This window comes from Aspergillus foveolatus, assembly GCF_047715535.1.
Source record: "Aspergillus foveolatus strain CBS 279.81 unplaced genomic scaffold BDW70scaffold_17, whole genome shotgun sequence".
Classification (NCBI taxonomy): domain Eukaryota; kingdom Fungi; phylum Ascomycota; class Eurotiomycetes; order Eurotiales; family Aspergillaceae; genus Aspergillus; species Aspergillus foveolatus.
The window spans coordinates 218,560-237,233 of NW_027396081.1; the positions used below are offsets into that span (position 1 = coordinate 218,560).

Consider the following 18,674-nt stretch of genomic DNA (forward strand, 5'->3'; position numbering starts at 1 on the left):
CAGAGGGGTAAATGGACTGCACAAGTGCCGTACGCTGTTCGAGTGCTGAAGGTTCCAGGTTCGGGCAGGCGGCTACAGTACGCATGATGTCATTGAGCCGGCGCTATGATGATCGTGGCAGTGACGACTGAGTGGCACCATCTTTTGAGAAGAATTGTCATTCGTCAGGAAGTATAATGCGGGAAATCACAGCAATCAAAGTTTCTGCGGTCGCACAGCGCGATTCACGATCCAGAGGAAACCACCCATTGCTAGAATCAGCTTTCCAGGTCCTACATTGAGTCTATCCCGTAAAGCCGACCGCAGCTCAAACTCTCGTAGCGGTTAAGCATGTCAGATAGTGGATACTGTCGGCACCACTCACTTGTTACAGGCTGGTTAATCCTGCTAGAAGTGGTAGCCTGAGGCCCCCGGGGACCATGTCCCAGCACGCGATACCGCTCGTCTGCGTCCAACTTCTCCAGCCCATTAGCAAACTCGTCAAATACCGACGGCAATGTACACTCCTCGTCGAACAAAGTCTTCATCTCATCATTGACCGCGGTAGAATGGCGGATTCGACTACCTTGGCGCTTGGCGCGGACACTCTGGCGGAATAGATGAAACAGATTCCGCCCTAATTGGGACCGACTTGCTATACTAGCAAAAACACTCGCAAGGAAGAGGAAGGCGTTGTCTAGGATGTCAAATTTGGCTTGCCGTTCCACTAGCACGAAGAGAGCCAGGTTGATAGCGTACATGGTGAAATGGTGAGCATGAGCCGTGCCGTAATTCTGTCGCTGGATGCGCACAAGTGTCGCTATTGCTCGCGCTGCCGACTCAATGGTGTCACGCTTGTTGCATTCTAGCAGCGGGCTGGGACTCGTTAGGCTTTCCGGGGTCTCGAGACCTTCCGTGGCGGGACCCAGGATCTCATCCTCGGCATGGAACAGTAGAAGGATGATGATGAGAGTGTGATACCGCATTTTCATGACAAGTACGTACGGCGGCACCTCGTCGTCTCGCTTGAAGTGGGCGGGCAATCCCTCCGTCCATTCGCGCAGCCTCCGGAACAACACCTCCTTGATCCTGATCAGTTCCGTAGCAGACGGTGCTCTTCCGTGACTCGCAAAGAGGCAGTGGGACATGTCCCGCGCGATCTCGCTCAGATTGCACGATATGTCGAAGTACTCACTGAGAAATGACTCCTTTGGCTCTCCACTTGTGGGGTACGGCAACCAACGAGTATTTTGGTCATGTCTGTTAGGCCGTTCGAAATTGATCTTGGTTATAAGACTCGATCGTAGGAAGCCGGTGTGCACATTCCTACTGGGTTAGTTCGGGACACATAAGAGCAGGGAGTAAGACACACGTATCAATCTGGAATAAACCCCAAGCAGTCCGCCTTAGTGACGCATCCATATCCTCCGGGAACTCGTTGCTCGATAGGGCTGGCTTCCTTTCACCAATAAGTCCCTTGGCCTCTCCAGTCCAAATGGCCAAATGCAGCATTTTATACCCGCAATCATTCTTACCGCAAAGGGAGTATCTAGCGAAATCAGCATAGTACAGTCTGGAAAACATTTGAATCACCTACCTTTCATGTAGCAGGAGGATTCCTTGTATGTAGGTGAGTGATAATCTGGGAGGCTCGATTTCTCTTAGCCGCTCGGCCTCAGCCAGAAAGTCATTCCCCTTGCTCATTATATCGCCCGGTTGGGCATATGCTTCCGAGTAGTCTGAAAAATGCTAAACGTGTTAACACCTGTCTGTTACATGCAAAGTGCGGCTTACACATGCATTCGCGAGTAGCGCGTTCACCAAGAAGGGGCTGCAAAACTCCGAGTTAATATTCCCCCTAATCATATGCTTGAGAAAAACATCGCGGTCCAGAAAGGTATTGAACGGATAGTCCCATGTAAAATAAAGCGAGACGAGATGGGAGACGAGATCAGAGTCGGTCGTGACGTTCGTCCAGGGCTGCGCGGGGACTCGATAGGGAGCATCAACACAGAGATATTGTATGTCCATGACTTGGGGCCGCCACGACTGCATGAAATCTTCGTTGATCATGCACTGTATATCCTCGAGGTTGCTGACTGCTTCTGCCGTCTCATCACCTTTTCTCCCAGTAACATTGAGAATGCTCCCAATGCGATGGCGTAACTCTTCGTTGGTAGCGTCTCGTCGGATCATGTCCACCAGTTCGATGGCAGACGATCTGTCCTCCTCACGCATTGCCCTGAGAAGATCGTTATACAAGCCGCGGTAGTAGTCCAGTTCTTCAGCTGTGCGCTTGGCTGCCACGCGGCGGCGCTGGTCAAGCGTTTCGTCGAAAACACAATCTCTATTTAGGGTGCGGCAGGTGTCACATGGCTGCTTGCCGGAGCACTGCGTGTGTTAGGCAGTTTAGTCTCGCTGGACGAGATGCTTGCCTTTCGCTTCGACTTTTTACAAGCTATGCATGCCATCGAAGCCCGCTGCTGCTTCTTGCCGGAATCACCGGAGCCTCGGCGCTCCTCCATCGGAGAATCATCTGGGGATATTTCGCATTGTGGAGAAGGGCCTGGAGCGAGTTGTCGATGCTGCGTTGGGAATTCGGTCATAATCGTTCAAAGGGTAGCAATCTGAGTCAAGTAACCATTGTGCCAAAGAGGGCGAGCATTTCCGTCACAGATCATCCCAATCCTCCTCCTCCTTATAAATTAGGAGCGATGCCGATTCGCAATATCTCGTGACGTATCGCCGCGTTAGTATGTATGTGTGGATTGATGCCTGCGGATTGCACCAACGCAACTCAGCCATCAACTTTGCCTATTGGCGGCTTTTGCAGCCATCTCCCGTCAATATCCCAGAAGAGACCATGGGTCTGAGGACAAGATTGAAGGTGGTCAACCCGGCCGCCTATTCTGTACTTTCACGTGACGGCGATGGTAGTGGTGCGAACGGTCTCCGAACGGTCGAGGCCTTCTTAGTATCTGGGGATCCCAACTTTCTGTGAGACGTGTAGTAGAGCACCCCCGTCATCAGTCCTGGCCGGATTGATGCGGCTTCTGCTGGGGTTGGGCACGGTATTTTATTGGTGTAGCACATATTGAAACATATTGTGAATGCGGCAAACGGACACATACCCAACAACGTAGGTATTCTTGCAGGCTGTCCATCAACTTAGTTTCTCAAATACTTTGTCACAATGCCAGGGAACTAGTCCCTCAATAGAGCACGACCAAGCCCCTGATTCGGCACCAGAATGACCTGCTGTACCCGTTAAACTGTGGTCTTAGTCTGCGCACCTGGAGTGGATTCTCAGAGGATATATATTCCTGGAAGTTTGCTCTTTCTTGACATGAGTTTATTCCGGGTTCTAGAAGATGTTGCGAGCTGAAGACGGCGAGCCGAAGACGGGGTAGGGGAACTATTTAAGAGTGTATCCATGCTCGATGGACACAAGGCGGTGCCCTACTCAACAATAAGAGCATAGATTGGACGATACTGCGACCAGGGATGCCGAGTAGAAGGCGGGGCAGCCAGTCTAGGTAGCTGATAGCTTGCGCTGCAGATGGCCTAGTTTATCTGGTCATGCGCACTCAACCTTGGTTACGTGCTACCAGCAGCAAGGCGTAGTGATTGCTTCCAATTACTTTTGCTGGAGCTGAAAAAGTCTTCACCGATCGGCTTGAAGGACCAAGTAGGGAGGATTAGGGATGACGGAGAGTCAGACACCGGGGGATTGACTCCGGGTAGTACAGAAGATTGCAGCTTTACGCCCTCGTACGTCTGTCGCAGTGGTTCAGTGGATTGGCACGCCCAGGCGCTACGCAAGAGGCGTTCTCATCGCACGCTGCACTGCATTCGAGATCGTCCAGTCCGCGGAACAATTTCCAACCACACCTTTATGAAATGAACTATCCATCGGCAAAGTGCACGGCCACACTCATTCTGGGATCTTGAATAACGATTATCTGATCCATGCCAGCTGAGCAGTATTGACGAGTCAAAAATCGTAGCAATACGAGAAAGACGGGGCTGCGGGAAAGATTCGTCGGTCGCCCTGGGGAAGGTAAACGAACTAACGATCAAGAACCTGGTATGCTGGGCCGTGGCATGCTGAGGACTGAAAAACTGTAGGCTGGTAGAGATGTCATGGTGGGAATGGTGGACGAGACTAAGCGACAGGGACCCACGGGAGATCTCGATCGAATTGACTTTGCGTGAGGATCGTCGAGACTCAAATGTGCATTCGCAATGTGCGTTCGAAATGTGCACTCGAACGACTCGATCAACGCGTTCTGCATGCCACGTGTGAGCCTGGAATGAGACGTTTATGGGCAGTAAACCGAGTAATCTCACCCGCTCCAAGCAGACTGGGCTCCAGGTTGAACGCCCGCAGAACGGATGCGTTCTGCCAATTTGACGCACAGGTGGAACCGATCCTCCATAGCTGTGGGATAAAATCCGGCGGCTGAGAATGCTGGAGAGGCCTCAGCCACAACTGCTGATAAGCCCGACGAGACCGACCTCGGCCGAACTTCGACCATCCAAAGTCAAAACCTGAAGAGGCACAACTCTGGAACCCCCACAATGTGCAGACAATGTACAGACTCTTGGACTGCTTGGCAGGAGACAGACTCTCCGGTCCAACAACAGAATAAAAGGACAGATTCCGTACATCGATCTCCAGCATACATCGATACATCGATGATTGGGAATGTCATGCCATATATGCGGCCAGACTAAGCCAGTTGGTCTACTTCTCTCAGCTATCAATAGGTATCCGCGAGAGGACGGAGCATGTGTGGCGCATGGGGGCGTGGCGGTGCAGTCAATAGACCGAGTCCGGCGTCCACTAATTTGGGCGATCCATCAGCGCTTAAAACGTAATGCGATCTTATATGGAGTCGGGAACACTATCAAGGATAATAACCATGAACAACATTGCCGATCTCCGGTTGATCGCGCACAATCTTTCGAATGTAAATTGTGTCCAGAAAATTGAGCCAATTGACTGAAAGTTGCTGCAAATCAAGGCTCGTAAAGAGCGAAGAGCTCCCCCAGGCTAAGATCCCGAGGTGAGGTCCAAGGTTGAGGTTACCCTGTTCCGTCGAGGTCATTTAGCGTTCCTTTTTGGAGACGCCCTCGATTCTCTACCGACGTCACTACTATCACTACCTACCAGCTTGGCTCCAGCTCATTATCTTACTGCCTGTATTTCGCTTAATATTATTTCCCCATTTATGAGCTTGAGCGCCCTTAGAGCCACACTTGCGTCGTCAGAGTGGCTCCTCTCTTTATTCTTTCTTTTCTTCGGCTGCCCTGAACACTCCCCCCCCTCATCCTCTCCACTTTCCTCTTTCCTCCCCTGGCCTTCCTCTGCTCCGTATCTCCGTCTCCTAAACACTCGCCAGTTGTCAGAGGCCAGAGTCACCCGCCAGCAGACTTGAGTTTATCATTATTATCATACACCCAACTTGTGTGAGTAATTCACGATTCCCAGTTTCGAGTTTTTCGACTCGTATCCTTCCATCGTTCGAGCCTGCCACACTCCAGCCTCCCCGCTGCCGAGCTCCTCAGCGGCAAGGCAACCAACCTATTCCCGAATCTACCCACCGTTCTTCCGCCGCGCTTCGATTTTCTGTGCTTCTTTTTTATTCTGTTTCTCAATTGCTAGCTGTGCAGTTTCTTACGCTTCTAGTTTATCGAAAACGTTACGAGCGTCCTGGCTGACTTCGCCCCTCGAATTATACAGCTGAGTTGAACTGCAGTGGGCGACTGCGCGCCGGAGACTCAGCAATAGCCATGACTTCTCAAAATGCAGAATCTACGGAGTTGAAGCAACAAGGAGCTATCGAGACCGCCCAGGCTGCCTCTCAAGATCCCCAGTCGCACATCCAACCGGAAACCGTCGAGAAAAAACTGGTTGAAGAGACCCGGAAAGCGGGTCTACCAGCTTACCAATTCAACCCAGACGCATCGCCCGAAGAAAAGGCCGCCGAAGCTGAATCTGTACGTCTTTGATTGGAAAATATGTCTGCTTGAGGCTATGTTCACTGACACTCATCGTTCGTTCCGCTAGCGCGTTCCCCCGGGCTTTCACCATGACCGGCAACCGAGGGCAATCGGCGTGATCACAGACAAGGTGGGCGCGTGCATTCAATTGTACCTTCGACATTTGCTTATTGATATCCTGGTTAAAGGACGATGGCGCCCCCGCCCCGTATGATCTTCCTCCACCGAAATCCGCAACCTCGTTACTGGATGAAAAATCCCAGGAACCTGCAGCAGAGAAGAAAGAGGAGGAGGTTGACGATGAGCAGCGTTGGGCGCGTGAACGAACGGGCTGGGCTCCACGGTTCGTTCATGAGGAAACTCAAGAAGAGCACGATGAAGCAACATTGTTGGACCATCAGACCTTCTTGGAGGCTAAACTGGACGAAAAGTTCTTTGGCGGTATGTCGCTTCGGACAATTGTACCACAATATAAACTAACTGTGTGTTAGATTGGTATCACAATGCCGGCGTCATTGTTTTTGCGTGCTTATCATCATGGATTGTCGCCGTTTTAGGCGGTGGACTGGCTTGGGTCTTCATTATCATGGCCGCTTGTGGCACCTATTATCGAACCTCGATCCGGCGAGTTCGGCGGAATTTCCGCGATGACGTTAACCGCGAGATGGCGAAGCAACGCCTGGAAACCGATACCGAGAGCTTGGAGTGGATCAACAGTTTCCTGGTCAAGTTCTGGCCCATTTATGCACCAGTGATGTGCGACACGATCATCAATTCCGTTGATCAGGTGCTCAGCACGTCAACTCCAGCATTCCTGGACAGCATACGATTGAAGACATTCATCCTAGGCAGCAAACCCCCTCGGTTGGAGCACGTCAAGACCTACCCTAAGACCGAAGTTGACACTGTCATCATGGACTGGAAATTCAGCTTCACGCCTAATGATACCATGGATTTGACTGCCCGCCAGGTCAAAGACAAGATCAATCCCAAAGTTGTCTTGGAAGTCCGTGTTGGTAAAGGCGTAGTCAGCAAGGGTCTTGATGTCATTGTTGAGGATATGGCTTGCAGCGGTCTCATGAGAGTTAAGGTGAAGCTTCAGATTCCCTTCCCGCATATTGAACGGGTTGATGTCTGCTTTTTGGGACGGCCGGAGCTTGACTATGTTTGCAAGCCTCTCGGTGGCGATACCCTCGGTTTCGATATCAACTTCATCCCTGGTCTGGAGAGTTTTATCAAAGAACAGATCCACGCCAATCTGGGTCCGATGATGTATGAGCCCAACGTTTTCCCGATTGAGATCGCCAAGATGCTTGCTGGAAACGCTGTTGATCAGGCAATCGGTGTTGTTGCCGTAACTCTTCACGGCGCGCGCCAGCTAAAGAACCCTGACAAGTTCGCTGGTACTCCTGACCCGTACGCAGTGGTATCTCTGAACAACCGGACCGAAGTTGGCCGCACTAAGACCATACAAGATACGGATAGCCCAAGATGGAACGAGACTATCTACGTGATTATCACCTCCTTCTCTGACACTTTGACTATCCAACCTTACGATTGGAACGAATTCCGGAAGGACAAGGAGCTGGGAACCGCAACTTTCGCCCTGGACAAGCTTGAACAGGAGCCCGAGCATGAAAGTGTATACCTCGAAGTCTTGGCAAGCGGCCGATCCCGGGGTTCTATCCATGCAGATATTCGATTCTTCCCCGTTTTGGAGGGTAGAAAACTGGAGAACGGTGAGATTGAACCGCCCCCAGAGCTGAACACTGGTATCGCTCGATTCACAGTTGAACAAGCCAAGGACCTGGACGGAAGTAGGAGCTTGGTTGGGCAACTGAACCCATACGGCGTTCTTTTACTCAACGGCAAAGAGATCCACGTAACCAACAAACTCAAGCGAACGAACAACCCTATCTTCCAAAATGCCTCGAAGGAGTTTTTGGTCACTGACCGTAAGACTGCCCGGCTTGGACTGGTAATCAAGGACGACAGGGATCTAGTCAAGGACCCCATCCTCGGTTCCTATCAGATCAAGATGAATGACATGCTCAAAATGATGGAGAAAGGCCACCAGTGGTTCCATCTCCACGGTGCTAAGTCTGGACGTGCCAAACTAGTCTTAGATTGGAAGCCCGTTGCGGTGGGAGGCATTGCAGGAAGCGCCGGCTACGTCGATCCAATTGGAGTTATGCGAATCCATTTCAAGGATGCAGCGGATTTGCGCAACCTTGAAAAGATGGGCAAGTCTGATCCTTATGCTCGAGTGTTGCTGGCTGGCTACATGAAGGGCCGCACAGTTACCTTTAGGAACAACCTCAACCCTGATTGGGACGAAGTTGTGTACGTTCCGATTCACAGTGCTCGTGAGAAGCTCACCTTGGAAGTCATGGATGAGGAGTCTGTTGGAAGTGATCGGTCACTTGGCTCGGTGGAGCTCTCTGCAGCAGACTACGTTCATGAGAATGAGGCCGGTGAATACGAAATCGATGACGAGAAACAACTTGTATCTAGCTCCCTTCGCCTCGGTCAACGTGCCAAGGGAACTTTGAACTACACTGTCGCTTTCTACCCAACAATCCCCGTCGTCAATCCTGAAGACGAGGAAGAGGAAGAGGAGGAGGCCGAGGCTGAGACCGAGGCCGAGACTGAGGCAGCTGGGCTGACGAGGAAGAGCACTGATTCCAGACGCAAGAGCCACCATTCCAAGTCCAGGAGCGTGGACTCGAAGATCTCCAACAAGGGTCCTACAAATGGGACTGCAGATTTGCAGTCAAATGGACGTCCTAGCCTTGAATCTCGCCCTGGCACTGTTAAAGATTCGGAGACGGCGTCGGTTAGGTCTATTAAAGAGGTCCCCAAAACTTATATCTCTGTGGACGACCTTGCCAACCACGGTAAGCCTTGGCTCCCTTTTGTTGTTGTATTTCGTCGTTGACCCGGGCTGACCTTGTAGAATCTGGCTTTATCGTGTTTAAACTTCATGAGGTCAACCTTTCGCGCAGCAACGTGCATGTGGAAATCATAATGGATGATTATATGTTCCCAGTGTGGTCATCGCCCAAAATCCGCACTAAGACGGCTAAGATCGAGGACAGTGAGTATTCCACTATTTCTGGAAATTTGAAGTTTACTGACTTTTTATCCAGTTGGGGATGCGTTTGTGCGTGAACTTGAGTTCTCAAAGATCACCCTTCGGATTGTGGAGAAGGTCAATGCCGACAATGATGATGACGAACATATCGTGGCCAAACTCACAGGCGACACTTTCAGTACGCTCCAGCGCATCCTGTACACCCCTACAGAGCTTGTCCTCCGATCCACCGATGGAGAGGTCAGCAGAGTCACAGTCAGTGCTCGATACATTCCCGTCACCATGAAACTTGATCCCTCAGAAAGCATTAACAACATGGGAACTCTCCGTGTGGATGTCTTGGATGCTGCCGATCTACCATCTGCCGACCGCAACGGATACAGTGATCCGTACTGCAAATTCCGCTTGGACGATAAGGAAATCTTCAAGACTAAAGTGCAGAAGAAGACCCTCCATCCTGCCTGGAACGAGTTTTTCGAGACGCCAATCAAGTCCCGTATTGGTGCCAATCTCCGCTGCGATGTCTATGATTGGGACTTTGGCGACAAGGCTGATTATCTTGGCGGTGTGCCGATTAATCTTGAAATGCTGGAACCTTTCCAGGCTCAAGAGGTGTCTCTAACTCTAGACGGAAAGTCGGGCGCGATCAGGTTGAAGCTGTTATTCAAACCTACGTACGTCATGCGCTCTCGCCAAGGATCATCTACTTTCTCCGGTACATTTGCTACGCCCGGAAAGATTGTTGGTGCCCCCGTCAAGGGAGTTGGATTTGTTGGTGGCAACGTGATCAAGGGAGCCTCGTTTTTGGGCCGCGGAATCATGTCTAAGATTCGCGGAGACGACTCTTCCAGCGACGAGGAGCAAGAACAGCAGAAGGAAGTTCCGTCGGCCATCCTGGTAGACGGGGACACGCCTCCTAACTCTACGCCGAAGAGCGACCTTAATCATTCACGCACCCGCAGCGTCGTATCGCATTACGGCGATCGGCTCAGCATCGGTGGCAAGGGCGAAAGCGGAACCGCCAGGATCTCGGTTGTGTCCGCGAGCGGGTATCCTCCGTCCGCTAATGTCCGCGTGCTTGTGCGCGCACTTGGTGCGAAAGGTGCCAAGGAAGTGCTCAAGACCAAAGCCATCAAGAGCGGAGGCGGTCCTGTCGTCTTCGACTCCGCGGGCGAGAGCTGCCGTGTTCACAACACAACAGCCGATGCGCAGTACCAGATCAGGGTAGTTGACCACTCTACTTTCGGATCCGACAACGTCCTGGGCGAGGCACTCTTTTTCGTGGGGGACCAGGGATCGGTGGCTGGTCAGGAGAAGACGGTGAACGTTGGCAGCGGAACGGTTGTTGTCCGGAGCAGCTTTTCGGCAGCCGGAGACAGTCTTCGGCCGGGGACAGCATATTCGAGTGCAGGCGACAATGCGTCTGAGGTGACTGACAGCCCCGACTCAAAGAAGCCTCGACGTAGCTTCCTCAGCAAGCGCAGTGTCAGCGGGGCGTGATGGCCTGGAGGGATGATATTGCATGCTTTTTATTATTTTGCGTTTGTGCACAACCGATATTGTGGGCTCCACCTGATGCAGCTTTTTTGGCGAGAATGGGCGGATGTGTTGGATATTGGATAATGACTGTTAGATACCTTGCTTGAAGCGAATGTTAGTCTACCGAAGACCCCTCCCTCCGTACACCGCCTGTAGATGATCTGGCTAGAAGTCCTAAATCGGTACCGCCGTTACCGTGTATCATAACGTGGCTACCTGACAGGCTGGTGTCCGCATAGGGTGAGACATGATTTTTATATTTAGCCTCAGCCTGGATACCGGAACCCACCGACGGTTTCTTGAAGCCGACGGGTGCTCAGAAGTCTTAAGATGGGTCCAAGCTGGCGCGCTCTGGCCGAGCAGCAAGCTCAGGGATGCCATTACCGTCTGGCCGGGCCGAAGAAAAGGGGAGATCAGGTGCAATTGGGATTTAAAACTAGTACGAATTGATAGTACGCCGAGTGATAGTCCCAATAATCAGTCTCACATCTCTGTACAGGGCCGTCGGCAGTGGATTGGGGGTCGGTTTCGATAGTCGCTGTGTCATTCTGCTGCGACAAGCGAGGAACTATGAGCTGGGCATGTCCTTGTATGCAAGGCGGATGGACTGCTGCATGGAGACTACAGCTACACATATCAGATGCTGAGTGACCAATATTGAATGAGGATCGTTGACTCTTCTATTGACTCCTGCTCGAATTTGACAGTTGACAACTTTCCGATGACGAGGCGGTGGGGCAAGTTTGATGAGATCGCTTTTTATTGAACCCTGGAGGAGCTGGCGCGAAAGGGGCGTGGGCTCAGCTCGAGCTTGTTGACGGTCTGGATTAGATTTGACTCGAGGAAAGGAGGTTTCAGACAGCTGTCAGATGATAAGTCAATAGTAAATGAATATGATGATGGCAATTTTTCGGGCAATTCTAGGCAAAAAAACATGCAGCAGAAGTAAACGCTATCTTTCAAGTGTTTCCATTGTTTCGATCGTTTCGATTGTCTTATACCTGGCCTGCGACCAGCCAGGACTCTAGGCTAGGTCTCGACCCGTATGTCCTGCTCGGTCGGTTTCCATAATCGTCTAGAGACCAGTCCAGGTACGGGCCAGCTGGTCATGAGACTTTCGAATGCGTCTGGAATGTTTCTTATTTCTTGCGTTTCTTCTTGCTTTTCCCTTTCCCATTTCATTTATTATAATCGCTGTCATGTCGCTCACATAGCTGGTTCCGTACCGTTACGGGCGGCGGCGCGGCCACGGTGGCCGGCTATTTATAGGGGTAATCTATGTAAAATACGGTCACAGAGCTCCCCTCCTGCTGAGTGGGGAAGGGGGATGGATGTTTTCGTCATAGCCCGGTCTCTCAATAAAACCACCCATCTTCCACATCAATCTTCCAAGCTTCTGTCCATCTTTTCTTCTCTTATTCTTCTCTGTCCCCTTGGCTTTCGCCTCTACATCCCTGTCCGTTTGCCATTGGAAGTAAGTGTGTCCTTGTTCTTTCATGCCCATTGCCCGCTTGAGACCTGTGCTTGTGCTTGTGTCGCACTGTTGCCGTCATCCCTCCTTTGCCCGCGATCGACACCAGCAATACACCATCTGTGTTGTGGCAACGTGGATCAAGGCAGCCTGCCACTGCCCGGCTCAGTCGACTCAATGAACCGGCCAGGGTCTTATTTATTGCTGGTCTCGGTCGCTTTCATCTGTCCTTTGACACTAACTGCTGTTTCTTTATCAGTAGACTAAATATCTGCTTCCGTCTTCTCCGCATACAACACAGCAAAAACACACACAATGGCCACAAAAGATCTGCCTACTCATCTGTCCTCGAACACGGGGTTTGGCAAGCACCATGGCAAGACTCAATCTCATATGGTAGGTTCTGTTCTTTGTTTCTTTGCGTCCACTCTTTCTGTGGTTTTCGTGGCGCTTGGAAGGCGCTTCCCGCTATGACGTCTGTCCTGCCCCTCCCGGTTCAGTCAAACCAATTCCAGCGGCAGGCTGGGAAGACAAATGAGGCCCGGTTGCGGTTTCCAGGAAGGATGCCGGTCCTAAATCGACCGCATATCCGGCGTTTCTGGTCTTTTGCTGGTCTTGCAGTTGGCGTTCCATGAAGACCCTGCTCGTATTCACAGTGCCACGCTTCTGGCTACGGTATCCGTTCGCAGGACGCAATGTCGCATACTGCGCTTCATTTGTGCTCTCTCGGTACACAGGTCTGACGCGTTGTTTTGCTGTCAATTTCTGTCCTTTTGGCTTTGCTACCTTCAATTGCTGCGGCATTGGATTTGGGGCTTGGGCTAACGTTTTAGGCATTCGAAAATGCTTCTACCAGTGTTGCCGCTTCCCAGATGCGTAACGCCTTGAATGCTCTCGCTGAGACCGTCCCCGATCCTAATGAGCGCAAACGATTCGAGGCCGAGATGGACAACTTCTTTGCTCTTTTCCGCAGGTTCCTTAACGACAAGGCCAAGGGTAACGTCGTCAACTGGGACCGTATCGCCCCTCCCCAGCCCTCACAGGTCGTTAACTATGACGACATTGGCAAGGAATCGTCCGTCGAGTTTCTTAACAAGCTCGCTGTCGTCAAGCTCAACGGTGGTCTCGGTACCTCCATGGGTTGCGTCGGCCCCAAGTCCGTCATCGAGGTCCGTGAGGGCATGTCCTTCCTGGATCTGTCCGTCCGTCAGATCGAGCACTTGAACCGCACTTACAATGTCAACGTCCCCTTTGTCTTGATGAACTCGTTCAACACCGACCAGGACACACAATCCATTATCAAGAAGTACCAGGGCCACAACGTCGACATCATCACCTTCAACCAGTCTCGGTACCCCAGGATTATCAAGGACTCGCTTCTACCTGCGCCCAAGTCCTTTGATGCTCCTCTGCAAGACTGGTACCCCCCGGGTCATGGTGACGTCTTTGAATCACTGTACAACTCCGGCACCCTTGACAAGCTCTTGGAGCGCGGCGTTGAGTATATTTTCCTGTCCAATGCCGACAACCTGGGCGCTGTTGTTGATACCCGCATCCTGCAGCACATGATCGACACCAAGGCTGAATATATCATGGAATTGACCGACAAGACCAAGGCTGATGTCAAGGGTGGTACCATCATCGACTATGAGGGCAAGGTCCGTCTCCTTGAGATCGCCCAGGTGCCCAAGGAGCACGTCAACGAGTTCAAGTCCATCAAGAAGTTCAAGTACTTCAACACCAACAACATCTGGATGAACCTTCGCGCCATTAAGCGTGTTGTCGAGGAGAACGAGCTCGAGATGGAGATTATCGCCAACGAGAAGTCCATCGCTGCCGACAAGAAGGGTGAGGCCGACCAGGCCATCTACCAACTTGAGACTGCTGTTGGTGCCGCCATCCGCCACTTCAAGAACGCCCACGGTGTCAACGTTCCCCGTCGTCGCTTCCTTCCCGTCAAGACCTGCTCCGACTTGCTGCTGGTCAAGTCCGATCTCTACCGACTCGAGCACGGTCAGCTCGTCATGGACCCCAACCGATTTGGCGGTGTCCCCGTCATCAAGCTCGGCTCAGACTTCAAGAAGGTGTCTGACTTCCAGAAGCGCATTCCCAGCATTCCCCGTATCGTGGAGCTGGACCATCTCACCATCACTGGAGCCGTCAATCTGGGCCGCAACGTGACCCTGAAAGGTACGGTAATCATCGTAGCCACAGAAGGCAGCACGATCGACATTCCCCCAGGCTCTGTGTTGGAAAACTGCGTTGTACAGGGCAGTCTGCGCATTCTCGAGCATTAGTTGGCCACTGAAGCCAAACTGTATCTAGCTTTTTAATTACCAATTACCTATTACCTTCTTAACCTGTCGAAGTGATGCTATGGCATACATAATGATCAGTTCATGTGAATCAGTTAGATTAGTAACAATTTTTGACAGCTGTCCACCCTTGTCTGACCTACGTAGTATGCAAATGACCTAAGTCCTGGAGACACTCAGTTTCCTAGTGTGCTACGTTTTCACCCAGTTAGATTCCTTGGCAACCTAACGGATAGGTCTGTGTCCAGCTATGAGAACAGAAAGGGAAGAATAAGCTAGAATATATCTTTCTGTCGTCTGTCTCCCAACTCCAGGCAGTGGGAGCAACCGAAGCGTTCCCACTCCCCCTTCACCCTAACTTCAATCTCGTACTTACTCTTCACCTATGTTAATCCCTTTATTTTCTTTCATCAATTTCACGGAAAGACAGTTTTGATACCTTGTCATTTAGCTCACTGGTGTCATAAGCGATAAGCGGAGTTATATTATCTATATACAAAATATATGTACCTGTTAAGAGGAGAGGGGTATCGATCACCTGTATAATCCACCTTTTCACCTCGTCTCTAACTCTGCAGCTCAAATACCGTAGCTATGCTCCAATCAAAAATAGTAGTACGAACGGAGATATCCCACGTATAACGGATCTAAACGAACTGACTCCCAATCCCACCCTCACAACACTTACTCTAAGACACAAGCGATAATGATGAAAGAGAGAAAGGGGGAAGCCAAAGCAGCTCAAAGAGACCACTGCCCCTGCGGCATCCAAACAGGCATTTCCCCGCCCAAATTCCCAAACTCGAGACCTAGACCCAGCGAGCTAAGGAATTGGTCGTCAAGTCCGAGACCAAGGTCGGGCGCGTACATGCCCATCCCTATGCCTGTGCCCATGCTCATGCTCATACTCATACTGCCGGGCATGTTATTGTCCATTGGCATGCCCATGGTCATGGCGATGTTTGGATCTGTGAAATCGTAGCTGGACGGTGTGTTTGTGCTAGGGGGTTGCGTGGGCTGGGTTGGACTTGTGGTTGTGGTAGTGGTCGAGTCAAATTGGGTTGATTGGTAGAATGGGTCTTGGGGGAGAGTGTGCGGATGAGGGTCATAACGGGCCCAGGAGCCTGGACCGGTGACGGTGCTAGTGTTGCAGTTGGGATTTGTGTTCGTATTATTATCGGTGCTGGTTGTAGTTGGTGATTCGGAGGAGAGTTTCGGTGGACTTGTGCAAGAGGGGAAAGGTGGCTGCGTCGTAGCATTTGGTGTGGTGGTAGAGTTGAGATCTGAGGATACTTGGGAGGTAGTATTTGAGAAGTTGACGCCGGCCGCAGTGCGGGAACTGTAATGGGAAGATTGTTGATGTCGTTGTTGGCTTTGATTTGGTTTTGATCCGCCAGTGGCCACTTCACTGAGGAGGCGGAGAGGAGTTGGGGCGTTTTGCGCTTGGGATTCGGAGGTTTCAGCCTGCTGATTAGCAATGATTAATGACGGTGAACATCGTGGGACGCGTGAATGCCATACCTGGTCCGCGTCCCGTGCTGTGTTCCCTCTCACGACTTGAGGCGCGCCAGATCCATCCTGGTCCTTGAGCGACTTGAACGTCCCTCTTATCATGGTCATAACAGTTGAAAATTTCCCCGCGGCGACACCGCCAGCGAGTGATCCGGCAGCAGCATAGTGAGCTATGACCTTATCCATGTAGAATTCCACGCGCAACGCTGTGGGATCAATCACCTGCCCGATATACGAGTCTGGGGCGGTCACAATCGAGTACAGCTTTATCAGTGCAACGAAGGCGAACACCGTCCGAGCCAGCGTAAAGCTTGGTACGCTAATTAATTGTTTTGGCGAGATGGAGGTGACAGTGTCTAAAGCTTCGTGTATGGACGAGAGCGTCGAGCTCAGGGCAGTTACGCGGGCGGCTGCGGTGGGGTCTGTGATGTCGGCCTCTGCAGGTTTGTGCTCGCCCATGGTATCGAGGGCGTTTTCGTGGAGGTATATATTGACGATAGCTTGAGCTTGGATCATGATGGCTGAGCCGTTAGCGCTGGTGGAGTGTGGTTCAGCGAGCTGAGCTTACGCGACTCGTATTTACTGGACGCTTCTCTTCCCCATTGATCCAGCTGCTTCTCGAACGCTTTCATGGTGAATAACGACTTGGGATCAGTAAATGATAGACTGCCCAGGTCGTCCGAGAAGAACCGCGAACTGATCTCTTCAAGGATCCTACCCAATTTAGCCCAATGGACAATTTTCTTGTCCGTAGGCAGAGCATCTGGCGAATTCTCGAGGATTTCTACACATTCATCCGTATACGGGAGCCATCGAACAATGTTCGGCCGCCGCAGGGCGCTCGACGTCCTAGCAGAGTCAGCTGTCACTGGCGCGGTACCTGCATGCGGTTAAATACATACACCATAGATGTAAAATAGCACCCAAGCCAGGCCCGCCGTACCTCTGGCGAATCAGGGTCCGGAGACTGTGACTGCTTCATAAAGTCACGGTGTAAATTACATGGTTTCCCCGTTGGGACCTGCTTCCCCCTTGGTTGTCGTTTCCGGTGCATCCCTATGTCCATTCCTATAGCCACTGCCAGTTGCGACAGCTGAAAAAAAGTCATCTGTTCAAAATTTTCTGGAGGAGTATAAAAGTTAACTGCTATAAGGAGTGCTTGGACCAGTTCAAGTGACTTCTCGCCATTTATAAACACGCTCTCTGTCACCGTCTTGTACAGTTCTCGAAGCAGCGCGCCTTGTGAGCTCGGTTCGAATGGACCCATCGCAACAGCAACAATGGCATGAAGCAGGATTGGCTTGTTCTTTCGGACTTCGCTCATCTGTGTACCATGGGGGAAAATGACCATCGGCACATGGTGGCACATCTCATTGACATAGCGCGTAAAGGCATCTGATGCGACGGCGTAACTCACAAGCCCCTTGTTGATAATATCATGAACGAGAGCTTTCTCTTTATTGCTGGATTTCGGAGTAGACCAACTCGCCATTGGAATCGGCCATTGTCTCGCCGAGCTTTCTGTATTATCCGTCGCCGGGCTGGGATTGCTCGCTTGCGACGGCGTCGACTGCGTAGCCGCCGTATCCCGATCCTTTACATCCCCGCTGTGATGCCGCTTAGTCCCCGACGGACCTGGTCTTGTGGGAACGGCATTCGAACGGTCCGGGTCGTTTTGCCCAGGAACCAACCAGCGGCGCCCTACACCCTCCTCGTTTCTCGAAAACAAAGACGACGAAGTCTGAGCGGTGTTCTTCGACGGTAAGAGTGAGTCGATTTTCTGCGTGGCATGCAGCGTGGCCGTCAGCACTTCGATCTTGCGTTCAAGCTCGGTTACCCTGCTATCGGTCTTCTTCTGGCGCTTCCGGTTCGGGACCGTCACGACGCATGGTCGGCCGGCTTTAGCGCACCGCTTGCACGGCTTGTCTGGGTTGGGATCGGGCTCGCATCGGACTTTCAGTTGTCGGCAGGACTCGCAGGCCCGTGGTTTCTTGAATTCCGCGTTTGAATCGTTGGGGTCGAGCTCATTTTGAGGAGAAATGTGGGCGCGGTAGGCTAACTCGTGTTCCCCTAGGTCTGCTGCGTGCGCGGGCTGATTGTGGGCGTACTGGTTCACGGTGGTTGAAGAGAGCTGCTGTTGTGAGGGCCGAGAAGGGGGTTCGGGGTAATCGGAGTCTATTGAAGAAAAAGCTGCATCAGCGACTGATATTACAGATGAAATCAAATATTGAAGGATAAATCGCTTGTTGCGTACCTGAATCCGCGCTCTCGTGGCTGGTCTCCCCTCGTTGTAATCGCGGATCGATCTCCATCGACTGCGGGGACTGTGGGTATGCATGTCAGCTGTCAGCTTGTCAGGCATGGTGGCAAATCCAAGCAGCGAGCAAGCTACAGAGGGACACCAAAAGCTTGGGTAGGGGAGAAGTGTCATCAGTAGAAACATACCTAGCAGATTGGCTGTGAAATCTTTGCTATTTTAATACCTGCCCGGCCACGGTTGCTCGAGGCGTTGTGTCGGCGAACGGTGAACTCGGGGCCCGACTGCCGACCGCAGACAACTCTGAGCCTCCGATGAATCGAGGACCGCTGACTTTGACGACAAGTAGGATAAAAGCTCACAGAGGAAAACATCTAATGGAAGAGAAGCTTCAGAGCTTTCAGAAAGGAAGATTGGTAATCATGAAAGAGGTTTGAGTCACTTTACGAGGACGAGGGAGGTCGAGATGGATCTTCGCCCGGCGGCCAATCAAGCGTCCTG

General features: G+C 51.7%; 6 protein-coding genes across 6 annotated transcripts; 3 read left to right on the plus strand and 3 right to left on the minus strand.

Moving 5' to 3' along the window:
* Window positions 1-195: 195 nt before the first annotated feature.
* On the minus strand, window positions 196-2,585 carry BDW70DRAFT_158951 (fungal specific transcription factor domain-containing protein; the record flags this gene model as incomplete). The annotated part of the gene is made up of 6 exons (XM_073740621.1): window positions 196-314; window positions 365-1,305; window positions 1,352-1,528; window positions 1,577-1,728; window positions 1,774-2,295; window positions 2,352-2,585. 6 exons carry the CDS (start codon window positions 2,583-2,585, stop codon window positions 196-198), a joined length of 2,145 nt encoding a protein of 714 aa, XP_073597092.1.
* An 810-nt stretch (window positions 2,586-3,395) lies between these two features.
* On the minus strand, window positions 3,396-4,792 carry BDW70DRAFT_30455 (uncharacterized protein). Its single transcript, XM_073743717.1, has 2 exons — window positions 4,330-4,792; window positions 3,396-4,268 (listed from the first exon to the last, which is right to left on the minus strand). Exons 1-2 carry the CDS (start codon window positions 4,673-4,675, stop codon window positions 3,811-3,813), a joined length of 804 nt encoding a protein of 267 aa, XP_073597093.1. The 5' UTR covers window positions 4,676-4,792; the 3' UTR covers window positions 3,396-3,810.
* Window positions 4,793-5,323: 531 nt separating this feature from the next.
* BDW70DRAFT_30513 (putative membrane bound C2 domain protein (vp115)) lies at window positions 5,324-10,595 on the plus strand. Its single transcript, XM_073743718.1, has 7 exons — window positions 5,324-5,451; window positions 5,672-5,982; window positions 6,053-6,115; window positions 6,174-6,426; window positions 6,477-8,882; window positions 8,942-9,082; window positions 9,135-10,595. The coding sequence occupies exons 2-7, from the start codon at window positions 5,776-5,778 to the stop codon at window positions 10,577-10,579; spliced, it is 4,515 nt and encodes a 1,504-aa protein (XP_073597094.1). The 5' UTR covers window positions 5,324-5,451; window positions 5,672-5,775; the 3' UTR covers window positions 10,580-10,595.
* A 1,421-nt stretch (window positions 10,596-12,016) lies between these two features.
* Window positions 12,017-12,412, plus strand: BDW70DRAFT_134098 (uncharacterized protein). Its single transcript, XM_073736436.1, has one exon. It carries the CDS (start codon window positions 12,115-12,117, stop codon window positions 12,268-12,270), a length of 156 nt encoding a protein of 51 aa, XP_073597095.1. The 5' UTR covers window positions 12,017-12,114; the 3' UTR covers window positions 12,271-12,412.
* Window positions 12,032-14,523, plus strand: ugp1 (UTP glucose-1-phosphate uridylyltransferase). Its single transcript, XM_073736437.1, has 3 exons — window positions 12,032-12,092; window positions 12,349-12,485; window positions 12,923-14,523. Exons 2-3 carry the CDS (start codon window positions 12,405-12,407, stop codon window positions 14,384-14,386), a joined length of 1,545 nt encoding a protein of 514 aa, XP_073597096.1. The 5' UTR covers window positions 12,032-12,092; window positions 12,349-12,404; the 3' UTR covers window positions 14,387-14,523.
* Window positions 14,524-14,916: 393 nt separating this feature from the next.
* Window positions 14,917-18,514, minus strand: BDW70DRAFT_134102 (putative C6 transcription factor (War1)). The gene is made up of 5 exons (XM_073736438.1): window positions 18,171-18,514; window positions 16,819-18,091; window positions 16,485-16,765; window positions 15,926-16,437; window positions 14,917-15,871 (listed from the first exon to the last, which is right to left on the minus strand). Exons 1-5 carry the CDS (start codon window positions 18,226-18,228, stop codon window positions 15,146-15,148), a joined length of 2,850 nt encoding a protein of 949 aa, XP_073597097.1. The 5' UTR covers window positions 18,229-18,514; the 3' UTR covers window positions 14,917-15,145.
* Between the last annotated feature and the right edge of the window lie 160 nt (window positions 18,515-18,674).

Excerpts from the sequence above, each read along its gene's own strand:
- BDW70DRAFT_30455 (XM_073743717.1), bottom strand. The coding sequence starts at position 4,675 with ATGTATCGATGTATGCTGGAGATCGATGTACGGAATCTGTCCTTTTAT. Across the intron at positions 4,269-4,329 it reads GCCCAGTCTGCTTGGAGCGG|AACGCGTTGATCGAGTCGTT; the intron begins GTGAGATTACTC and ends CGTGGCATGCAG.
- BDW70DRAFT_30513 (XM_073743718.1), top strand. The coding sequence starts at position 5,776 with ATGACTTCTCAAAATGCAGAATCTACGGAGTTGAAGCAACAAGGAGCT. Across the intron at positions 5,983-6,052 it reads AGGCCGCCGAAGCTGAATCT|CGCGTTCCCCCGGGCTTTCA; the intron begins GTACGTCTTTGA and ends TCGTTCCGCTAG. Across the intron at positions 6,427-6,476 it reads GGACGAAAAGTTCTTTGGCG|ATTGGTATCACAATGCCGGC; the intron begins GTATGTCGCTTC and ends ACTGTGTGTTAG.
- BDW70DRAFT_134098 (XM_073736436.1), top strand. The coding sequence starts at position 12,115 with ATGCCCATTGCCCGCTTGAGACCTGTGCTTGTGCTTGTGTCGCACTGT.
- ugp1 (XM_073736437.1), top strand. The coding sequence starts at position 12,405 with ATGGCCACAAAAGATCTGCCTACTCATCTGTCCTCGAACACGGGGTTT. Across the intron at positions 12,486-12,922 it reads GCAAGACTCAATCTCATATG|GCATTCGAAAATGCTTCTAC; the intron begins GTAGGTTCTGTT and ends CTAACGTTTTAG.
- BDW70DRAFT_134102 (XM_073736438.1), bottom strand. The coding sequence starts at position 18,228 with ATGGAGATCGATCCGCGATTACAACGAGGGGAGACCAGCCACGAGAGC. Across the intron at positions 16,766-16,818 it reads TGCTATTTTACATCTATGGT|GACGTCGAGCGCCCTGCGGC; the intron begins GTATGTATTTAA and ends TGACTCTGCTAG. Across the intron at positions 16,438-16,484 it reads GTCCAGTAAATACGAGTCGC|CCATCATGATCCAAGCTCAA; the intron begins GTAAGCTCAGCT and ends CTAACGGCTCAG.